The sequence below is a fragment of the Elaeis guineensis genome, chromosome 8, assembly GCF_000442705.2.
Source record: "Elaeis guineensis isolate ETL-2024a chromosome 8, EG11, whole genome shotgun sequence".
Classification (NCBI taxonomy): Eukaryota; Viridiplantae; Streptophyta; class Magnoliopsida; order Arecales; family Arecaceae; genus Elaeis; species Elaeis guineensis.
Window position 1 is genome coordinate 12,901,389 of NC_026000.2, and position 16,862 is coordinate 12,918,250.

General features: G+C 38.2%; 2 protein-coding genes across 16 annotated transcripts in view; both read right to left on the reverse strand.

Moving 5' to 3' along the window:
* LOC105050149 (OVARIAN TUMOR DOMAIN-containing deubiquitinating enzyme 7) overlaps nt 1-7,610 on the reverse strand; it is a 21,089-nt gene extending 13,479 nt beyond the window's left edge. For 10 of the 12 annotated variants that reach the window (XR_002165266.3, XR_012134024.1, XR_012134023.1 and 7 more), the window contains exons 1-4: nt 7,405-7,609; nt 3,502-3,608; nt 3,272-3,347; nt 2,798-2,947 (exon numbers count right to left, since the gene is read on the reverse strand). Coding sequence is in view for 7 of the 12 variants with exons in the window: in XM_010930053.4 (XP_010928355.1) it covers nt 2,798-2,947; nt 3,272-3,347; nt 3,502-3,608; nt 7,405-7,458 (387 nt within the window). In the remaining 5 variants the exon portion in view is untranslated. Of the gene's footprint in view, nt 1-2,797; nt 2,948-3,271; nt 3,348-3,501; nt 3,609-7,404 lie in introns of all 12 variants that reach the window. The other 2 variants (XM_073242878.1, XM_073242879.1) reach the window with 1 other exon arrangement.
* Nucleotides 7,611-13,113: 5,503 nt separating this feature from the next.
* The window catches only part of LOC105050151 (kinesin-like protein KIN-4A), a 37,425-nt gene continuing 33,676 nt past the window's right edge, over nt 13,114-16,862 (reverse strand). For all 4 annotated transcript variants that reach the window (XM_010930058.4, XM_010930059.4, XM_073242566.1 and 1 more), the window contains exons 21-25: nt 16,664-16,759; nt 16,235-16,456; nt 15,438-15,600; nt 14,046-14,201; nt 13,114-13,973 (exon numbers count right to left, since the gene is read on the reverse strand). In XM_010930058.4, coding sequence (XP_010928360.1) covers nt 13,758-13,973; nt 14,046-14,201; nt 15,438-15,600; nt 16,235-16,456; nt 16,664-16,759 — 853 coding nt within the window. In that variant the 3' untranslated portion in view covers nt 13,114-13,757. The remainder of the gene's footprint in view (nt 13,974-14,045; nt 14,202-15,437; nt 15,601-16,234; nt 16,457-16,663; nt 16,760-16,862) is intronic.

A 16,862-nucleotide genomic window follows, 5' to 3' on the forward strand; every position in this document is an offset into this window, starting at 1 on the left:
GAGACTATAATTGTATGGAAAAAAATACTAGCTCAACTCCACATATTTACATGAGCACATATGCATGCATACGTACACACATAATGTAGTCTGTAGTACAAACATATGTGTGTTTGTACCAATCATGATTGAAATTGTTATTTGATGAGAAACTCAGATCTAGCTACAGCACACCCAAGGTAACATAAATCAGATCTGGCACACAGGATTCAGACCTAATCTAGCTTATGAGTCCAAAATTGGAAGAAAACCAGATTAAATTAAAACCAGAATTCATATTATCATCAAGTTGTTAGGTATCAGATTCTTCCACCACAAAAATCTATACCACAAGCTCAAAGCAAGAAAAATGTTAATAAGGGACACAAATTATAGCTTAACAAGTTTCAATCTTTTAACATATCATCAATTGTTAGGAAAAGAAGGAAAGACATGTCACAAGGATATCACCATCTCCAAGGGTGAAAAAGGATGCATATAAACTTCAAAATTAGCTCATAAGGACAATGACATGAATGGGCAACCCAAATAGCAAAAAATGGAAAAACAAGAACTAGAGATTTTGGAGTTCAAAAATTGCAACAATTTGATAGATGTAGAAGAGAGCCAAAAGAAAGGTCCCATGATTTTTTAGGTCAAAAATAACCAGAAAAGGACTTCTAAGCTGCACCGAAGTTGTTCAGGCAGGGAAATTGACATGTGAAGACTCTCAAACAAACCAGATGACTGTCCTCAAGGACCCCTCAAGGAACCATGCGAATTAATTTATGATGGAAGAGGAAAGCAACATGTATAGAGTCTGATGCTTTTTGTTTGTAACTTGTCATTGATGAGAATGAAACAAACATGCCTATCAAACGAAGAGAATGAAACAAACATGAAAATGAAGCAGCTCAGTGAGTTGCAATCTGCCCTTGAACCTCTAAAGGAAATTTCAACAGATGAAAAGCTCTAAAATTAGAACATGTGCCTTCACGCATATGAAGGGGAATGAAGCAAGAAAGAATAGGAAATGATCAAATACCAATTACTGCAATGATAATCTAAAACCTTAAGATTTGACTGGGTTCAAACAAAATTCTAACACTTATTGGTGCTCAGCCCATCGGATTACATGGAACCATAATCGCCAGCCTATTGATGACCTGTGAAGGGCTGATACAGAAACAAAGATGGAAAATAGATGAGTTTCCCTCCAGCAAATATTAAATAAAGCTTTTACAAAAGGTCCGATCTGAGAACAATTTGAACTAAACATGCATGCGATCTACCACAGACTGATATATTAAAAATAAGTGGATCACATGTGAAGGTCCGGTAAACATAACAACAATCCTCTTACTACAAGAGAAACAAAAATGAAATATAAGAAGCAGACATGCAACGCAACTACATAGAAACAGTTAGCAAATTTCTGAGTACAACCATGACTTATTTTAATGGTGATGCTAATCTACTTGAAATAGGTGGGTGAACATCAAATTCCTTCCACCAGTAATGGTAATATGAACAATACAAGAGGATGTAAAATTTAAAGCAGTTTTATTTCTATAGTTATAGGTGTTGCTCGGATTTTCATCCACATTTTCCCACTTATTGTTTGTTTCGATAACATTAGATCTTTCTTGTTATTCTTCTTTTTAACACAAACCGCATCCGATACATACCAAACTCAAACTAACATTTACAGCTAATCACAACACTTTTGGAAACACATGAAGCTTTTTGATGAAAACAAAAAACATAGACTCTTGGGCCCTTGGCAAAATGAAAAGGATAGACCATCTCGACACATTGGATTAAAGACTCTGATCAAGTATTATAAATATTGTACCAGCAAGAGAACATGATTGCATCTTGAAGGTAGCTAACAACTCACTCATGCAAAAATCAATTTTTACCCCACGATTATAACAGATTTAGACCTCAAAGAGTATCAATCAGATCAAAGCATGATAATGTTTTGTTTTTATTCCGCAATTAAATGCATTTGTCAAGTATTATGAAGCATAAACACGGATATAGGATACGGATACGACATGATATGGATACTACAGTATGGCAAACCTTGAAAAGTAGGATATTATACAGCCAGGATATGCAATGAATAATATGTATTTTTATACATCCATACATGCATAGATACATAGATATGCATGCATAAGAAAAAATAAATCCTAAAACATATTAGGTACAGCAGACCTTGAAAAGTAGGATATTATACCGCTAGGATATGCAATGAATAATCTGTATTTATGCATTCATGCACGCACAGATACATAGATAAGTGTGTGTGTGTGTGTGTGTGTGTGTGTGTGTGTGTGTGTGTAAAATAAAACATCCATAAAATGTAGTAGGCTATGAGAATAGTCCGTACTTTACACGATAGTATCAAGTTTACAACCTTACCATTTAATCATCATTCAAATCCTGACCCTAATTCATACTTCATATTTAAATATTAACATCATAAACTACAAGACTGACCATTCATCGCGAAAAGATTAGCATCAAAAGAAAGAAACACCCTCCCCCTCATTTTTGGAGGTAAAGTATCTCAAGTGTTTTCAAAAAGTATCTGGAGTATTTTTCTTTTGAAAAAAAAAATGAAAAAAAGGATATCTTACATAGGTATCGGACATGTATCCAAGTACCCAACGAATATCAGTATTCGAGACATATTTTGATACCAACATGATTATCCATGCTTCTTAAGTAAAGAATGAAAGGACCAGCAAATTGTTCATTGAAAAACACAAAAGAAATTAGGTTGCTTGAAAAGTTATGAAGAACTTGCTCGATGAATACAGATATTTCTTCTAGTAACAAGAGAAGCTGCTTGTAGTTCCATATGGCCTGCCCATGTACCATCCTTTTCCATGGACTGACAATATTCATCAAATGGAACATCATCCTCAATAAATGGTTCAAAGTCCTCACGGTGATTCTGTGCAAGACAATAACAAAACAAGATTATGTTAGTTGATCATTTAAAGAAATCAAGCAATATATGTTACAGAGTAGTAAAGTTGCCTCATATCAAAATTCATCAGATATGTCTAAAAAATCACTAGACGTTCAATAACAAGCTATTGATGATAAAGAGCAAATGTTTTGGACAACTAGTAACTTCTACAGTTTTACCTCTTAACTTACACTTAAAGTTTGATTAAACATGAAAATGATCAGGAACAATACATGTATTAACAAATGTATAAGATCTGCTCATCATAACTCATGTCTCATTTGTTTTAGGTGAAAAGGCATATACCAAAATATATTGTACCACCATGTCACGATACTTTTTGTGTTCCTCTTCATTGCCTTCCAGCTGATCAGCCAGAGCCCTGCAAATTATCTCAAGAAAGCATAATCTATGAACACGCGAAACTTGACATCTATCACATACAATGTGAATTGTAATTTTAGTTAATGTGAAGTAAGACTCCTTTAGTATCGGATAACGAGAATGACGAGAAAGAAAAGAAATTTTCTACAAACCGAAAGAAACAATTGCCATCTGCTGTCACTTGAATTATTTTTAAGCCCATGGCATCAAGCTGAGAACAAAATTCTGCTACAGCATCCTGTTTTCCATGCTTCTTCCCCTGCATAAGGAGACACTTATGTAATACAAAATAATCATGTGTGAAATAACCAAAGATCAGAATCACTGTGCAGGGAAATGTATATAATGATTTTGAGTGAAAAGAAAAAAATTTTTAAATGTAAATTTAATCATGTAAGACTGAAAATAAAGCTTGAAGTTCTGGTCTGATCGGCATGCATGCCTGGAGCTCATATCGACGCTCTTTGCTCAAGTTTGAAATTGTTACATAGTTACATTTAAGTGCATTCTAACTCCTAACATTGACAAGAAGACATGAGTAATACAGATATTCAAATGATATGATTAAAAACCAAAGCATCCTGGACCTGGAGTCTCCCAAGATTTACTGGTGCAAAATTAAATTATATGTTTCTCAATCTGCAAGTAATCTTAATGGCAAAGGCAAGGGTGATATTGACAAAAAACAACTGAAATTTTACTGGAACGTGGAGAGTTTTTAAATCACTTCTGTACTTCCAGTTAATTGAAAGGTGCATACACATACGCCTACACAACTCCATAGACCTCCTTTTGAAACAGTGTTAAATATAGGACTTATGTGGACCTTATTAAAATAGACATAAGGATGTTGATCATAATCACAAAATCTCTACAAAGATAGAAAGTCCATGCAAAGCTAATATAATGGTCAGTGGCAAACCATAAATATCTCAATATACATGTGGCCCAGTAACTAAAGATAATGTTATTTCAAAGACACGAGCCTTCAATCAAGCTCTATAATGCTTAATCAAACAATTTATATAAGTATTGATCTTAGAGATTAATACACATGAAATAAAGAACAGTACTAGCTAGAGACCAATAAAATCGTACGATAAACAATAAAGAACTCAAAGATTGGGCTTAAGAATATTGTGCTCTATCTCAAGTCCAGCAAAAATTTTAGCTGGTAACTAATCTGGGTCACCTAAAGACCAAAAGTACTGATAATACATAAATAATATATGAAGAATTTAATTGTACTACATACATATATGGAAAATTATATATAAAAATATGAAATGAAGAACTTACTACCTAGATAAGAATAGAATCACAAGATAAGCACTAAAGGACAAATAGTTAGGGATTCTAAATTTAGTGCTCTGCATAAGTCATGCCAACTTTTTAGGCCAGTAACTAATTCAGATCACCCAAAGCCCAAAAGTATTGATAGTATACTGGAATTATACAAACATACATAAAAAATTTAGGGTCATAACTTATGGATAGGCTAGACACAATAATTACTGAACCCTAAATCCTAAAACAAATTCAATTGTTCCTATATCTAATCCTGTCACTTCATTTTCTGTATTCACCTCCTTCCTATACTTGTGAAAGTTTGAAACTATTATGAGACCAATATACAGTGTCCATAGTTAATCATCTTAGCCATCCAATATTTCTCTAAATCATTCTCTCATCTCTCTTCTCTCTTCTACGTACTTAGTTGGTAATTACACCCATTTTCATGCACCATGGAAGTGCCTTCTGCCCTCCACTATTAAAAGTGCCCCATGTCACCATATGTAGTATGGTTCGTAGACTCATTATCGGAATCCGTGCTGGTTGCCAGCCAGTACGATACCATACCGGACTATACCGTACCATATCGATAATAAAAAAATAAAAAAAATCCCATCCAATGGCACCAAAAAAAAAAGGAAAAGAAAATCGTGCCAAACTGGACCAAACCGGCCCTGAACCATACTGAACCGCCTGGTATCGGGCACTTCAGGCCGATACCATACCGAACCAATCGGTTCGATCTAGTTCAGACCATTTTCCAAAAATCTAACCTGAACCAGATTGATTCTCCACCGGTACAATACGGTATGGGGTGTTCCGACCGGTTCGGGCCGGTATGGAATAGCATGATCTTTAGGGTCCTTTGCACGTCTGTTTGTGGCTGCATATCCATACTAAGAATGGTAAGCCCAAATTGCGCAATGCTGCTATGTATGGACTCACACCATAGAGAGTTTAGTTCGGTCTCAGGCTACACTTGGAACTTTCACTTTGAGCTTGTGCTGATTTTGCACATGTACTATTAGTACAGGACCCAGGTTAGACCTGAGAATGTGGTGGTGGCTTGAGCCCATTAATAGTCCTATCAATCAAATGCTGCAAAATAGAGAGAACAACTAAACAAGAAGCGATGTCTAGAGCACAACTATCAACCACTTTGTAAATAGCACTGATACTAGAGATGAGATTCCTCCCATCAATTTGTCCCCGCAACCTTCAAAGTACATAAGTGGAAACAGTGTAGTTGATGCAACTGAGCTTCACTATAATCTTGCTAATAGTATCAACTATGGCAACATGACCTACAACTACAAGTCAACAAAATAGCCATGAGATGCAGAATGTGTCTCAATAGTCTCTGACTACCGAAAATTTCATAACTTGAGTACCAAATCTCTGAATGAACTTGATGAAGAGTGATCAAACAATATTGCAAATAAGGGTGACAATATGAGGCATGTGTAAAATAGCAAATTAAGAACATCTAATAACAATAGGCAATAAACGATGATCAAAATTTCAAGGATGAAACATTTCAAGTGCTGATCCTTCCTTATGGAAGTCATGTGCATGTCCTCCAGGCAAAGAATATCCACACACCTTGGAGATGACAGATACATGAGGAAATTCCCCTAAGTATTCCTAAGAAACAAAATGCATTGGATATAAAGGATAATATATAGTGTATACTTCTCACACATCCCACACAATACATTAAGGCAAACACATCCCCTTTCGATTCTGTCATTGTACCCTAACCAAAAGATAGAGAGCCATAAAGCATGAGTGGAAGACCTAACCTGTAAAATTTGTAACAAACTAGACCCAAAAAAAAAAAAAGCTAATATTTATCACATTTATTGAGGTTGTAAACATAAACAAAATATTTGTTTACTGTCGCACGCTTGTCATGCTAGTATCTTGGTTCTTCAGGATCTGCCAGATCAGTGTCTTTGTATCACATCCAATTTATATCCTGCAGCTGCAAGATGGAATTTTCTAACCTAAGCTCAGTCAAGACAAGTTGTCTCACCATTAGGCGGAGACCACACAACTCAATAAAACCAAGTCAACATAACATACATGGTAAAGCCAAAAAGCACCTGACCAGCTTATGCAACTACGGTTCTCTGTCTTATTCACCATCCAATGATAGAAATAAGACAGCAATCAAGAATGGCGCATGCCTCCTGGGAGGCAAATCAGATAAGCATTCTAAATTCACTTGAGTTTGCATATCAAGGAGTGTTATAGACTGATTTAGGTAATAAACCTACCTCTGTTTAAGAGACTCATCGAACAAGTTCTTCCTGCATACTTAAGAATGTATGGCAATGGAATTGTACTCTTTCATGGACGAAAGAATGCAACAGACAAAGACGGCAACAGCAGGAAAAAAACCCTCATCTCTGAGAATAATTTTTGGCCTAATGAGGCAAAGAGGTGCAATTTATCCACAAGCCCAAGACACCGAGAGCAGTAATTACCCAACAAACGAATTCTGGCTAGCGAAGAGAGCGGAGAAGGATAAATGTTTCTACTGGGTCTCAGAAGAAATTGCGATAGGTATCAGAAAATTCCAACTGAATCAATAAGCGATCCGAAAGTGATTCAATTACATCATTCGATGTACTCGGAAATCACCGAAATAAATGAAACAAATTTACCACTAGGAATAGATAGACTCCTGAAAATTCGACAGGCAAAGAAATCGTGAGATCTTGTCAACAGATTTCGAATAAGATTTCTGGGAGACTTACGCCATCGTGCTGCTTCCTGGGCTTGGATTTCTTGGGGTTCTTGGTCTGAACCATGGTGACGAGACGGATAGACGGACGGAGATCTACCCCCCGCGTTGGGGTTTGGAGAGGACGAAAGGCGAAAGCCAAAAGCCTATATGACTACGGTTTCCTTTCCAAGGAGCAAATCCTGCCTGAATTCCTGACAGTGAGGCGGGCGCAGTACGAACCCAATGGGGTTAGGTTAGGGTTCTCACCAAAAAAAAAAAAAAGAAAAAGTAAGAAAGAAAGAAACCCAAATATTAGGTATCATCGTTGGTTGAACCATAAATTCCATCCAAAGATCTGCAAACACAAGTTCTCATGGACCGAATTTGTGTCCGACGGGATCCTCCGATGCGTAAATCATAAAAAGAATTGATGAACAGTAGATTTGAGTATTTAGTGTAGCTGAGCTTTGATCTAGAATTATCTTATCGGTACTACTCACTTACCCTCTTTTTATAGATAATTCTGATGTAATCGTCGACCATATGATCCCGCTTTTATGACACTAAATTATCGGACCATTATTCTGGAGTTAGTGGGTCGTTAATTCTCACTAATTATCGTGACATGTAGTTGATAACCGTTTACAATGATTAAGATGTATTAGATAGATAAGTCGACTGTATGTCGGTCGGTAGCAGTAAGTCGGTAGAAGATTTAAATGACCATTGACTGGTAGCTCTGATATGCCGATGGTCTTCGATTGGAGGTTAATCAAGTTGTTTGTTGTTGGTCGATAATAGCTGACTGTCGATCGGTTGACCGACTATGAGTCGACATAGCGTGCTTATGCAATCGATGTAGAGTCGGAGTTGGGGGTCGGCTGACTTATCCAAACAGTTGCCTCTCACTCTCAAGTCCAAGGTGGCTTGACGTGTATTTCATCACGTGGCCTGTCACATTGGACGAAGGGAGTTGTCACATATCACCTCTAGCTCTGACTTGATTGTAAGTCACTTGAGTACGAGGGTTCTTCGACGGTTTTGTCATTTCTATAGCTGTAGAACTATCATTAGACTGTCATATTGACAGGACAATTCGGTATCGGATGTCTTTTCAGGAAGATAATTCGGTGCCAGACGATATGTTCTGACTAGTAGATCTTTACCATGTGTCCGAATGTCACTGGGTCGGAGCTATTCACGCGGATGACGGTGATGTGGCGCGATCAGGGGCAGGTGCGTCGAACCGTCCAATCAATGATCGGCCCAGTTGTTACCACGTGTCATCATCTAATGAGACTCCGATTTAATCGCTTTCATCATGGCCATTGGGGGATCCTATATATAGAGGGTCACTTTCGGCCAGCCTTTACTTTTCATTTTGTCTTCTCTGCTACAGAAATTCTGTCAGAGGATCGTCCTAGCGCTCGAAAACTTTATCTTCTTCTTTGAGTTTCAGGTTAAGTCTTTTTATCTTTCTTAAGTTATCCTTTTTGTTCTCTTTGGTCCAATTTATCGACGGACAGAAAGTCTTTAGATTTATTATTTTGTGTAGAGACTAAGAAGCAGCATCGGACAAGCTGTTGATCTCCACGCATCTCTCCGACTCCATTTCTTGTCGGAAATCGAACTAGTAGATGGTATGTCGAGATCACTGCTCTCAAAGTATTAAAACTAGATCGTCTGAGCATGGCATTATAAATCGAGGAAATTCGGACAACCATAAACATCACAAGATCAGTGCTTTGTTGTAGTTCGGTTCCCGTAGTTAAGGGGAGAGAGGGAGAGAGATTTTCTCTTCCACAGTAACAACATCCCCGGTGAAACTGACCAATGGCGTCGAGATCTTTTTGAGTCGATCAGTCGGTAGTTGCATTCGGAAGAAAGTCGAGTAAAATAAAACATCGATTAAACTTTCATTATCTACAAGAATTTTTTTTACATCATAATTGGCTATTGTTGCTAAAACAACAACAGCATCATCATGGAGAGTTTGAATTCTCCGAACATCTTCTTCCGAAAAAGTTATTACATTGTCGAGTCGTCGCCTCTTCACCGACTCTCCTTTGGAAGTTGCCCCGTAGTTTGGTTTTCGGAGATCATGTTGATCATCCCTGCATTCGGCTGATTATTGATAGTCTCCTCACTTTGTGGCTAAGGTTGTCGGTCGACAGGAGGTTGAATCGACTGATCCCTTCGGTACTTCCTGAGGTAGCCTCGTCGGATCAAAGTCTCTATCTCGTCCCTAAGCTGGATGCACTGTTCGGTATCATGACCGTGATCACGATGAAACTGACAGTATTTCTTCCTATCTCGACTCCTCGATGGTGCTTTCATCGATGGAGGTGTCGTAGATATTTTGCTTCTTCGATCTCTATAAAGATCTGCACACGAGGAGCAGAAAGAGGAGTGTAGGAGTCATACCTACTATAATTCGGCTTCGAACTCCGTTGTCAGGATGAATCTCACTTATTTAGAGGTGGCCGACTTGATTCGGCTAGAGCTCCACTTTTCTTTTATTTCTTCTTCTGATCTTTTTCATCTGTTTGGCATTGGTTAGAAGCAGCTTCATCCGCACGAATGTACTTGTACACATGCTTAAGAAGTTCAGCATAAGTCCGAGGGAGAATTTTGTCAAGAGAGTAAGTAAATTTGGATCTCCTCAGATCCCTTTTCATGGCCGATATAGTCATGTCTTTATTGAGATTCCTGACCTCAAGTGTGACTGTATTGAAACATGCCACAAAGTCTCTCAATGTCTCTGTCTCATCTTGTTTGACTGAGAAGAGACTGTCGGATGTTCGTGGCGGCCTTCGGTTAGTGCTGAAGTGGACCATGAAAGAATGCTTGAGCTACTCGAAGAAGTCGATGCTTTTCGACTGAAGCCTGAAATACTAGGCCCGAGCAGCTTTCCGAAGAGTTGTCGGGAAGCCAATACATAAGAGGGTGTCGGTTGCCCCCTGGATCATCATGAGAGCTTTATAGCTCTCCAAGTGGTCAATTGGATCGGTGGAGCCATTGTATGGTTTCACCTGTGGCATCTTGAATCGAGACAAAATCGACTCGTCCAAGATGTGCTGAGAGAGAGGCTGGATAGTGTGGAAGTCGTAGTCATTAGAAGACTTCCCACCTTCCACCTGAAGTCGGGCAAGTTGGCGGTCAATTTCTTGAAACTTGCGTTCATAGTCGTCTAACCGCCGTTGTTGGGAAACTCCGGGGGTGGAACCCCCCAACGAGCTCGAAGGAAAGACAGAAGGTGTCTGTGGCCGTTTCCTCTTCCTAACACTATGTAAATGGGAAGGAGAGGGAGAACGCCGTGAATGATGGATGGTACGGTGAGAGTACCGAGAATGCGGTTGTCCGTTTCGATGGGAGCATCAAGATGATTGCTCCGAGGAGGAGGAAAGTGATCGTCGCGGAGGATGGTGGTTGTGCCTGGATGGCACCGTCTGTGCCACCGGCTGCTCCATTGGCAATTGCTGCTGCTACTGCTGAGTTTGTTGTTGTTGGAGACTTTTGACTGCCTCCGTCAAAACGTTCATTTGCTGTACGAGTACAGCGATCTGAGCGTCTATGTAGATCATAGAATGCGAGGAACTGGGCTCTACTACCGGAGGTGGGGGGAGCATCTTTCCGGCAGAAAGAGTGTTTCGCCGATCCAGTTGAATGTTGGGCTCTGATTTTCGGCATGGTTGATTGTAGTTTCTCCCTACCTAGTGTGCTAATCTGTTGCGGCCAACTCCCTCGTCGTCTGTCACCGATGAAGAACATCTGCAAACATAAGTTCTCACAGATCGAATTTGTATCCGACGGGGACTCTCCGATGCCTAAGTCAGAGAGGAAGTTGATTAACAATAGATTTGAGTGTTTAGTGTAGCAGAGTTTTGGCCCAGAATTGTCTTATCGGTGCTGCTCACTTACCCCGCTTTTATAGATAATTCTGATGTAACTGTCAAGCACGTGGTCCCATTTTTATGGCACTAAATTATCGGGCCATTATTATGGAGTTAGTGGGTCGTTAATTCCCACTAATTACCGTGACACGTAGTTAATAACTGTTTACAACGATTAAGATGTGTTAGACAGATAAGCCGACTGTATGTCGATCGGTAGTAGTTAGTCAGTAGAAGATCCGAATGACCATCGGCTGGTAGCTCTGATATACCGATGGTCTTCGAGCGGAAGTTGATCAAGTTGTTTGTTGTTGGTCGATAATAGCCGACTGTCGGTCGGTTGACCGACTATGAGTTAGCATAGTGTGTTTGTACGATCGATATAGAGACAGAGTCAAAGATCGGCTGATTTATTCTAATAATATATAATATGAGCAATATGCGAGTAATCGGCACAAGCAAAGGTCATTTGGATATGGGTCATGGCACACTGTCGATCGTGCCAATTGAAACCAACGCACCACAGTGGTCGAATCAAAGACCTTACTGGAGCCCATTTGCATGATGTTGCCACTCGAGCAAACGGCTGTCAGAAGGCCAGTTATGCACACTATTTTTCACCACTTGGCCAGTGGCAACCAAGGGTTCAATTCCATCAGATGATTTTTTTATTTTTTTTTGGATAGAAAATTCCATCGGATGATTGATAGAACAAAATCTCACTATCAAATCTAACACAAGTCACGGTGTTGATATGACGCCTAGCTTATTGGATCCCCAAACAAGTTCGCTTTAGGTGGGGTTAATTCTAAATGCAGTGTTGGAGAAATAACTCAGCATGACAAAGTCTAGGTTTCAAACATCATGCAGATAGTTGAAGGAGATATAAAAAGAAGGTGATGGACAAACCTAAACAATTACAAATATTATAAAATAAACAAAAAATATTTGATTTCCTCTGCGAATCAATCTTGTCAAGCAATGGAAAAAGCATCGATCCCCTGCAATACACATGCAGGTGCGGTGCACCTAGAGATGCCATTCATCACAGCATGTACGGCAATCAAACAATGTGGCAATATGCATCATATAGTCCATGCCCATGCACGATCATCCATCTCGTGACGAACGACATTCATAGATGTACCATACTCTATAATGCTACATATGCACGACAGAGGATCCATACTCATAGGAGAGATCCATGTACTGCAGGAGGTCCGCGCTCGTAGAGGAAATCCATGCCTTGCTGAGAGTTCCTTTTTAGGCTAGGTCTTACTCCTAAGACTCCAAGTTGAATAAAAGTACACATTCCACATAACCCCATAATTAACCATAGGCATATTTAAGAGTTTACAGTACAATTCAGCTGTTATGAGATTATTTAATATTCTTTCATTGGGTTTCAGTTTCCACCGGTCAGGCGTATCAGACCACCTCTATTCCTTTTTTTTCTTTCTTTTTTTTTTTTTTTTTTGCGCTCGCGCGCGCGCGCGAAGGCGTACGAGAGTTTCAAAATGCTGTCTGTGACTTGCAAATGCACAAGACTTCGTCATCCTAGGAACTTTTCAGCCTGATATCAATCACCAATCTAACACTGACAAAACTATGAATTAATAGCCATGATTAGAATATATTGCAGGTGCTGGGTCTCTATACACTGAGCTTTTATTATATGGAACGAATCAGAGCTGCAGTGTTTCGTATGTTCAGCAAACACGTTGAATGAGACGTCCTACAGAGAGAAGGTGAATCAAGGCCCATCTTAATTCACAAAAAGAACAACGAAATGAAGAATCATGTTGCTGGTATTTAATTTTGTTGAAAACAACTAAAAGAGATGGATGGGGCCAAAACCCTTTTCATGTGGACAATCAATAACTGTAGCTAATATACAGATCACAGAAATAATTTCCCACACAGAAGAATAGACAAGCATTACAAAGAACTCAAAACAAGCCAGAAAGGCCAGAACATGTATTCAGATTTCTTTGATTTAATAATACAATTATTGGGGAAAAATAAACAATAACATCACCTCCAGTCATAAATTTCTAGATCCATCAGTACCTTCAGCTCAACCCAACAATTCTGTGGGGAAGGCGGCAGCATCAAAATCACTCCGCAAGATGCATCGAATGCATTCGAGCTAAAACACCAAGCAAGTGAACACAGTTTCCACTTTTCTCACTGACCAGCCAAAAAACTTTACTGTCCAAATGGTCTCTTGGGCATCTCATCATCAATGGAGACTGAAACATAAGCATGTGGCTGAGTATTTGCTTGTTTGTATGGATATATTCATGTATATGGTCAGAATTTACATCTAAAGCAAAATCCTATGAACATGTACAAGTCGATTGCTTCACTATGAGTTTGAAGAAGGGGATTCTGTCAAAGCTTACTTGCATCCAGCTGTATTATTACCCTGTAAAATTAGTTAGCAGAGTGGATTGAGAACTGACATGTGACAAAGAACGAAGCTGTCACATCACATCAAGTCTCGAGGAAGCTGAGGTCTAGGCCTCGCTCTCATTATTGTTTCATCACTATGCCGGATCCATTCAGACAATTTCCATGGTTTCTGCCATTTCCACTTGAATTGTAATAGCCACTGATGATGACTCCTTTTCCATCTCCAAAGCTTTCCTGCTTTTCCTGCTACTGCCATTTTCTTTTCCATCGACAATTGCCCAATTGGGACCATCTGCAGTCGAAGAACTTCTTAACCAATCTGAAAGAAAAACTACAATTGTCATAGTAAGAGCAGGAGTCGAACCTTTAGTGGCTGGTTGTTGAATGTTGCGGTCCCTTTGTTAGGGCTATTAGCAATGCCAGCAGTGTATTTGAGTTGTTTCTGTGCAGGAAGTGCAACCGGAGATAGTGGGGTGTTGGATTCATCAGCACAATGCTTCAATGAACCGTTTGAGTTCCCCTGAAAATTATCATATCAATGTTGAGGAGACTGATCAAAGTTCATAGCCAAGATTTCTTGATTTGAGTCCAAAGAGACATATAATGAGCACTACATATATTTTTATACTAACAAGAAAGGGCAAAAAATCCTTCAGTCCATTAATGTGTTTTATCCCTCCAGGCACTCCATATTGCACTATCTATTGCCAGACTATCACAGCTTCTATTTTTTGTCACCCAGATAATAGGCATTTTTCAGAAAGGTCTCCAACAATGGACAAAGATATATCCCTTTTTTCCCTTTGATATGTAGGTCCAAAAATCTATTTGAATAGGAAAGATGATATCACAATAAAATTAGAAAGTTGAGAAGATGAAGAGGAAAAAGAAAAAACACGACACCAAGAAATGCAGGTTTAGGGAAGTTGCAATATTATTGCAAAAATCTTTTGCAGCGGTAAATCAAAATTTATTACTCTTCATTTAGACAGAGCACTTTCACAGTCTCTATATGCGATGACTTAAGCATAAATTTATATTGAGAAAATGTTCTAATTTCAGCAGTCCTTGATGCTTCATCAACACCCAATAACTTTGATTAACAAAAATATGAAAAATAAAATAAAAATGTCTAATTGCCTTTCTTCAAAAAGAGGGGGGCTAATAGCCTTTTAAATGCTTCCACATTAACAGTTAATTTACAACATAATTTATCATCAGCTACACAAAGCAAACTTAACATGTAAGGTTCCTGGAGTGGATCTGGAAGAAAGAATGACAACGTCTTTCTATTTTAGCTCAAATAGTTTCTTGCAACAATTTATGCTTACATGGCTATTTTCTCATAGAAAAAATTTAGTAGCTAGTTGAATCACAATAGTTTTCCGTTAGCTTTTTGAAAATGAATATGATAAAGCAAAGTGCTACCAACATATTGCACTAAGTTAAGACACTTAAAATTTTCTTAGAATTAGGCAACAGCTTACAATTTCAAGTTTACAGAGACATGGTATACAGTCATAAAACCAAGCTTACAGAAATCGAGGTTTTGATTTTTCTTTAGCTGTCACCATACTACGTCTCCTGCTCATTTTCAGGTTCAAGATCTCAATCAAAGTTTCAGATTCCAATTTATATTAGACTGTGGATATTAAGCTGTACAAGTTTAAACTTGATGGTTGCAGTAAGAGATGAGACCTTCATTCTGCCTTGACTGATAAGTATGTAGTAATAAAGATTATGAATATAAGCTCACCAAAGATGATGTAGCTAATGCATGTGCAACAGCTTGCTCTCTCAACTTTTGCTGCTTCTCCATTTCCCTTCTCCGTGCTTCACTCTGGCGGAGGATACCAATGAGCTCATTCAGCTGTTCCTTCAATTCCTTGATCTCAATATCCTTCTCCCTCAAGTGGCACCTGCTACCAAAGATAAATCAGTATATGACAGATGGATAAGATAATGAGGAGTCAACAAAGAAATGGATATTTATAAATGAGCATCAAATATTGCAAAAAAAAGAAAAAAAGATCAATTACATCAACATACATTAGATAGAAATGAGAAGGATTTTGAAACAACCAATTTTGCATGATGAGAATAGGAGATTCTCTATTTTGCTAATTTAACTGTACAAAACTTTTATATTTTCTCAAAATTTACATTTACTTTTCTGCAAGTGCATAATGTAGATATGGTGACTCTGTGATGATGAATTTCTAAAATCAATTTTCACTTAGTAAGTCACACTTTTTCAAAAGCATCACTCCAATAATCCCTGTTCTCAAGTTAAAATTATTATAAAACAGCATTTACCTAACATGGAGAAAATTCAGACAATGAATTGATATTTTTGTATCTCATGTTTCCTATTTTCCCTAGAATTTCTGAAAATTTTGATTAATTCTTTTGATATTTCAGATGAGCCAACCTAATTAAGTCTTACAATATAACTGAGCACAAAACCAGCAAATAATTGAATTATATTGATTAAGAAACCAAAAAGAAGACTTGAAATTCTCAACATGACCGGTTTAAAATACTAAGCTCAACCTTGCATCTGCTGCAACATTAAACACATATTGTAGTAAGCTCTTTGCATCTCCCATCGATCGCAACAGATTCCACCTTCCTCGTCCAGCAAATGCACGTTCTCTTTCTTCTGCCTCAGAAAGTTGAGAAGCCATTGCTACAAGAGTATTTGATGAAATGCTCACCATGTTCTCAAGTGATGCTATTCTTGCTAACCTTGCATTAGATGACATGTTGGATGCCCTGAGCAAGAACAAGAACACCAAATAAAAGAGAGCAATTTAACCATAGGTATACTAACTTGAAATACTAGTTTCTTCAATTGCAAAAGTGACTTACATAAGACTGTCCCAGATTACTCAATCTTAAAATCTTAATTCAAATATATGAGCCAACAGTATCAAAAAAATTGGAAAATGGTGGACCTTAAAGTTTTATAGTGTTATTTACCGAGAATTTCCATTCCTTCCTCTTGGGGGACTCACCCCCTCAGATAATGTCTCCTCATGTTTCAGAAAGGCAAGCTCTTCTGCCAATGCAGCTCGTCTAATGGAAAAGCACAAAAATTATCAGGATAGCCATAAATGCTTTTTTTTTTTTTTTTTTTAAGTCCAGCGATAAGATTGGAAAGAAAGGGGAAAAAACACAT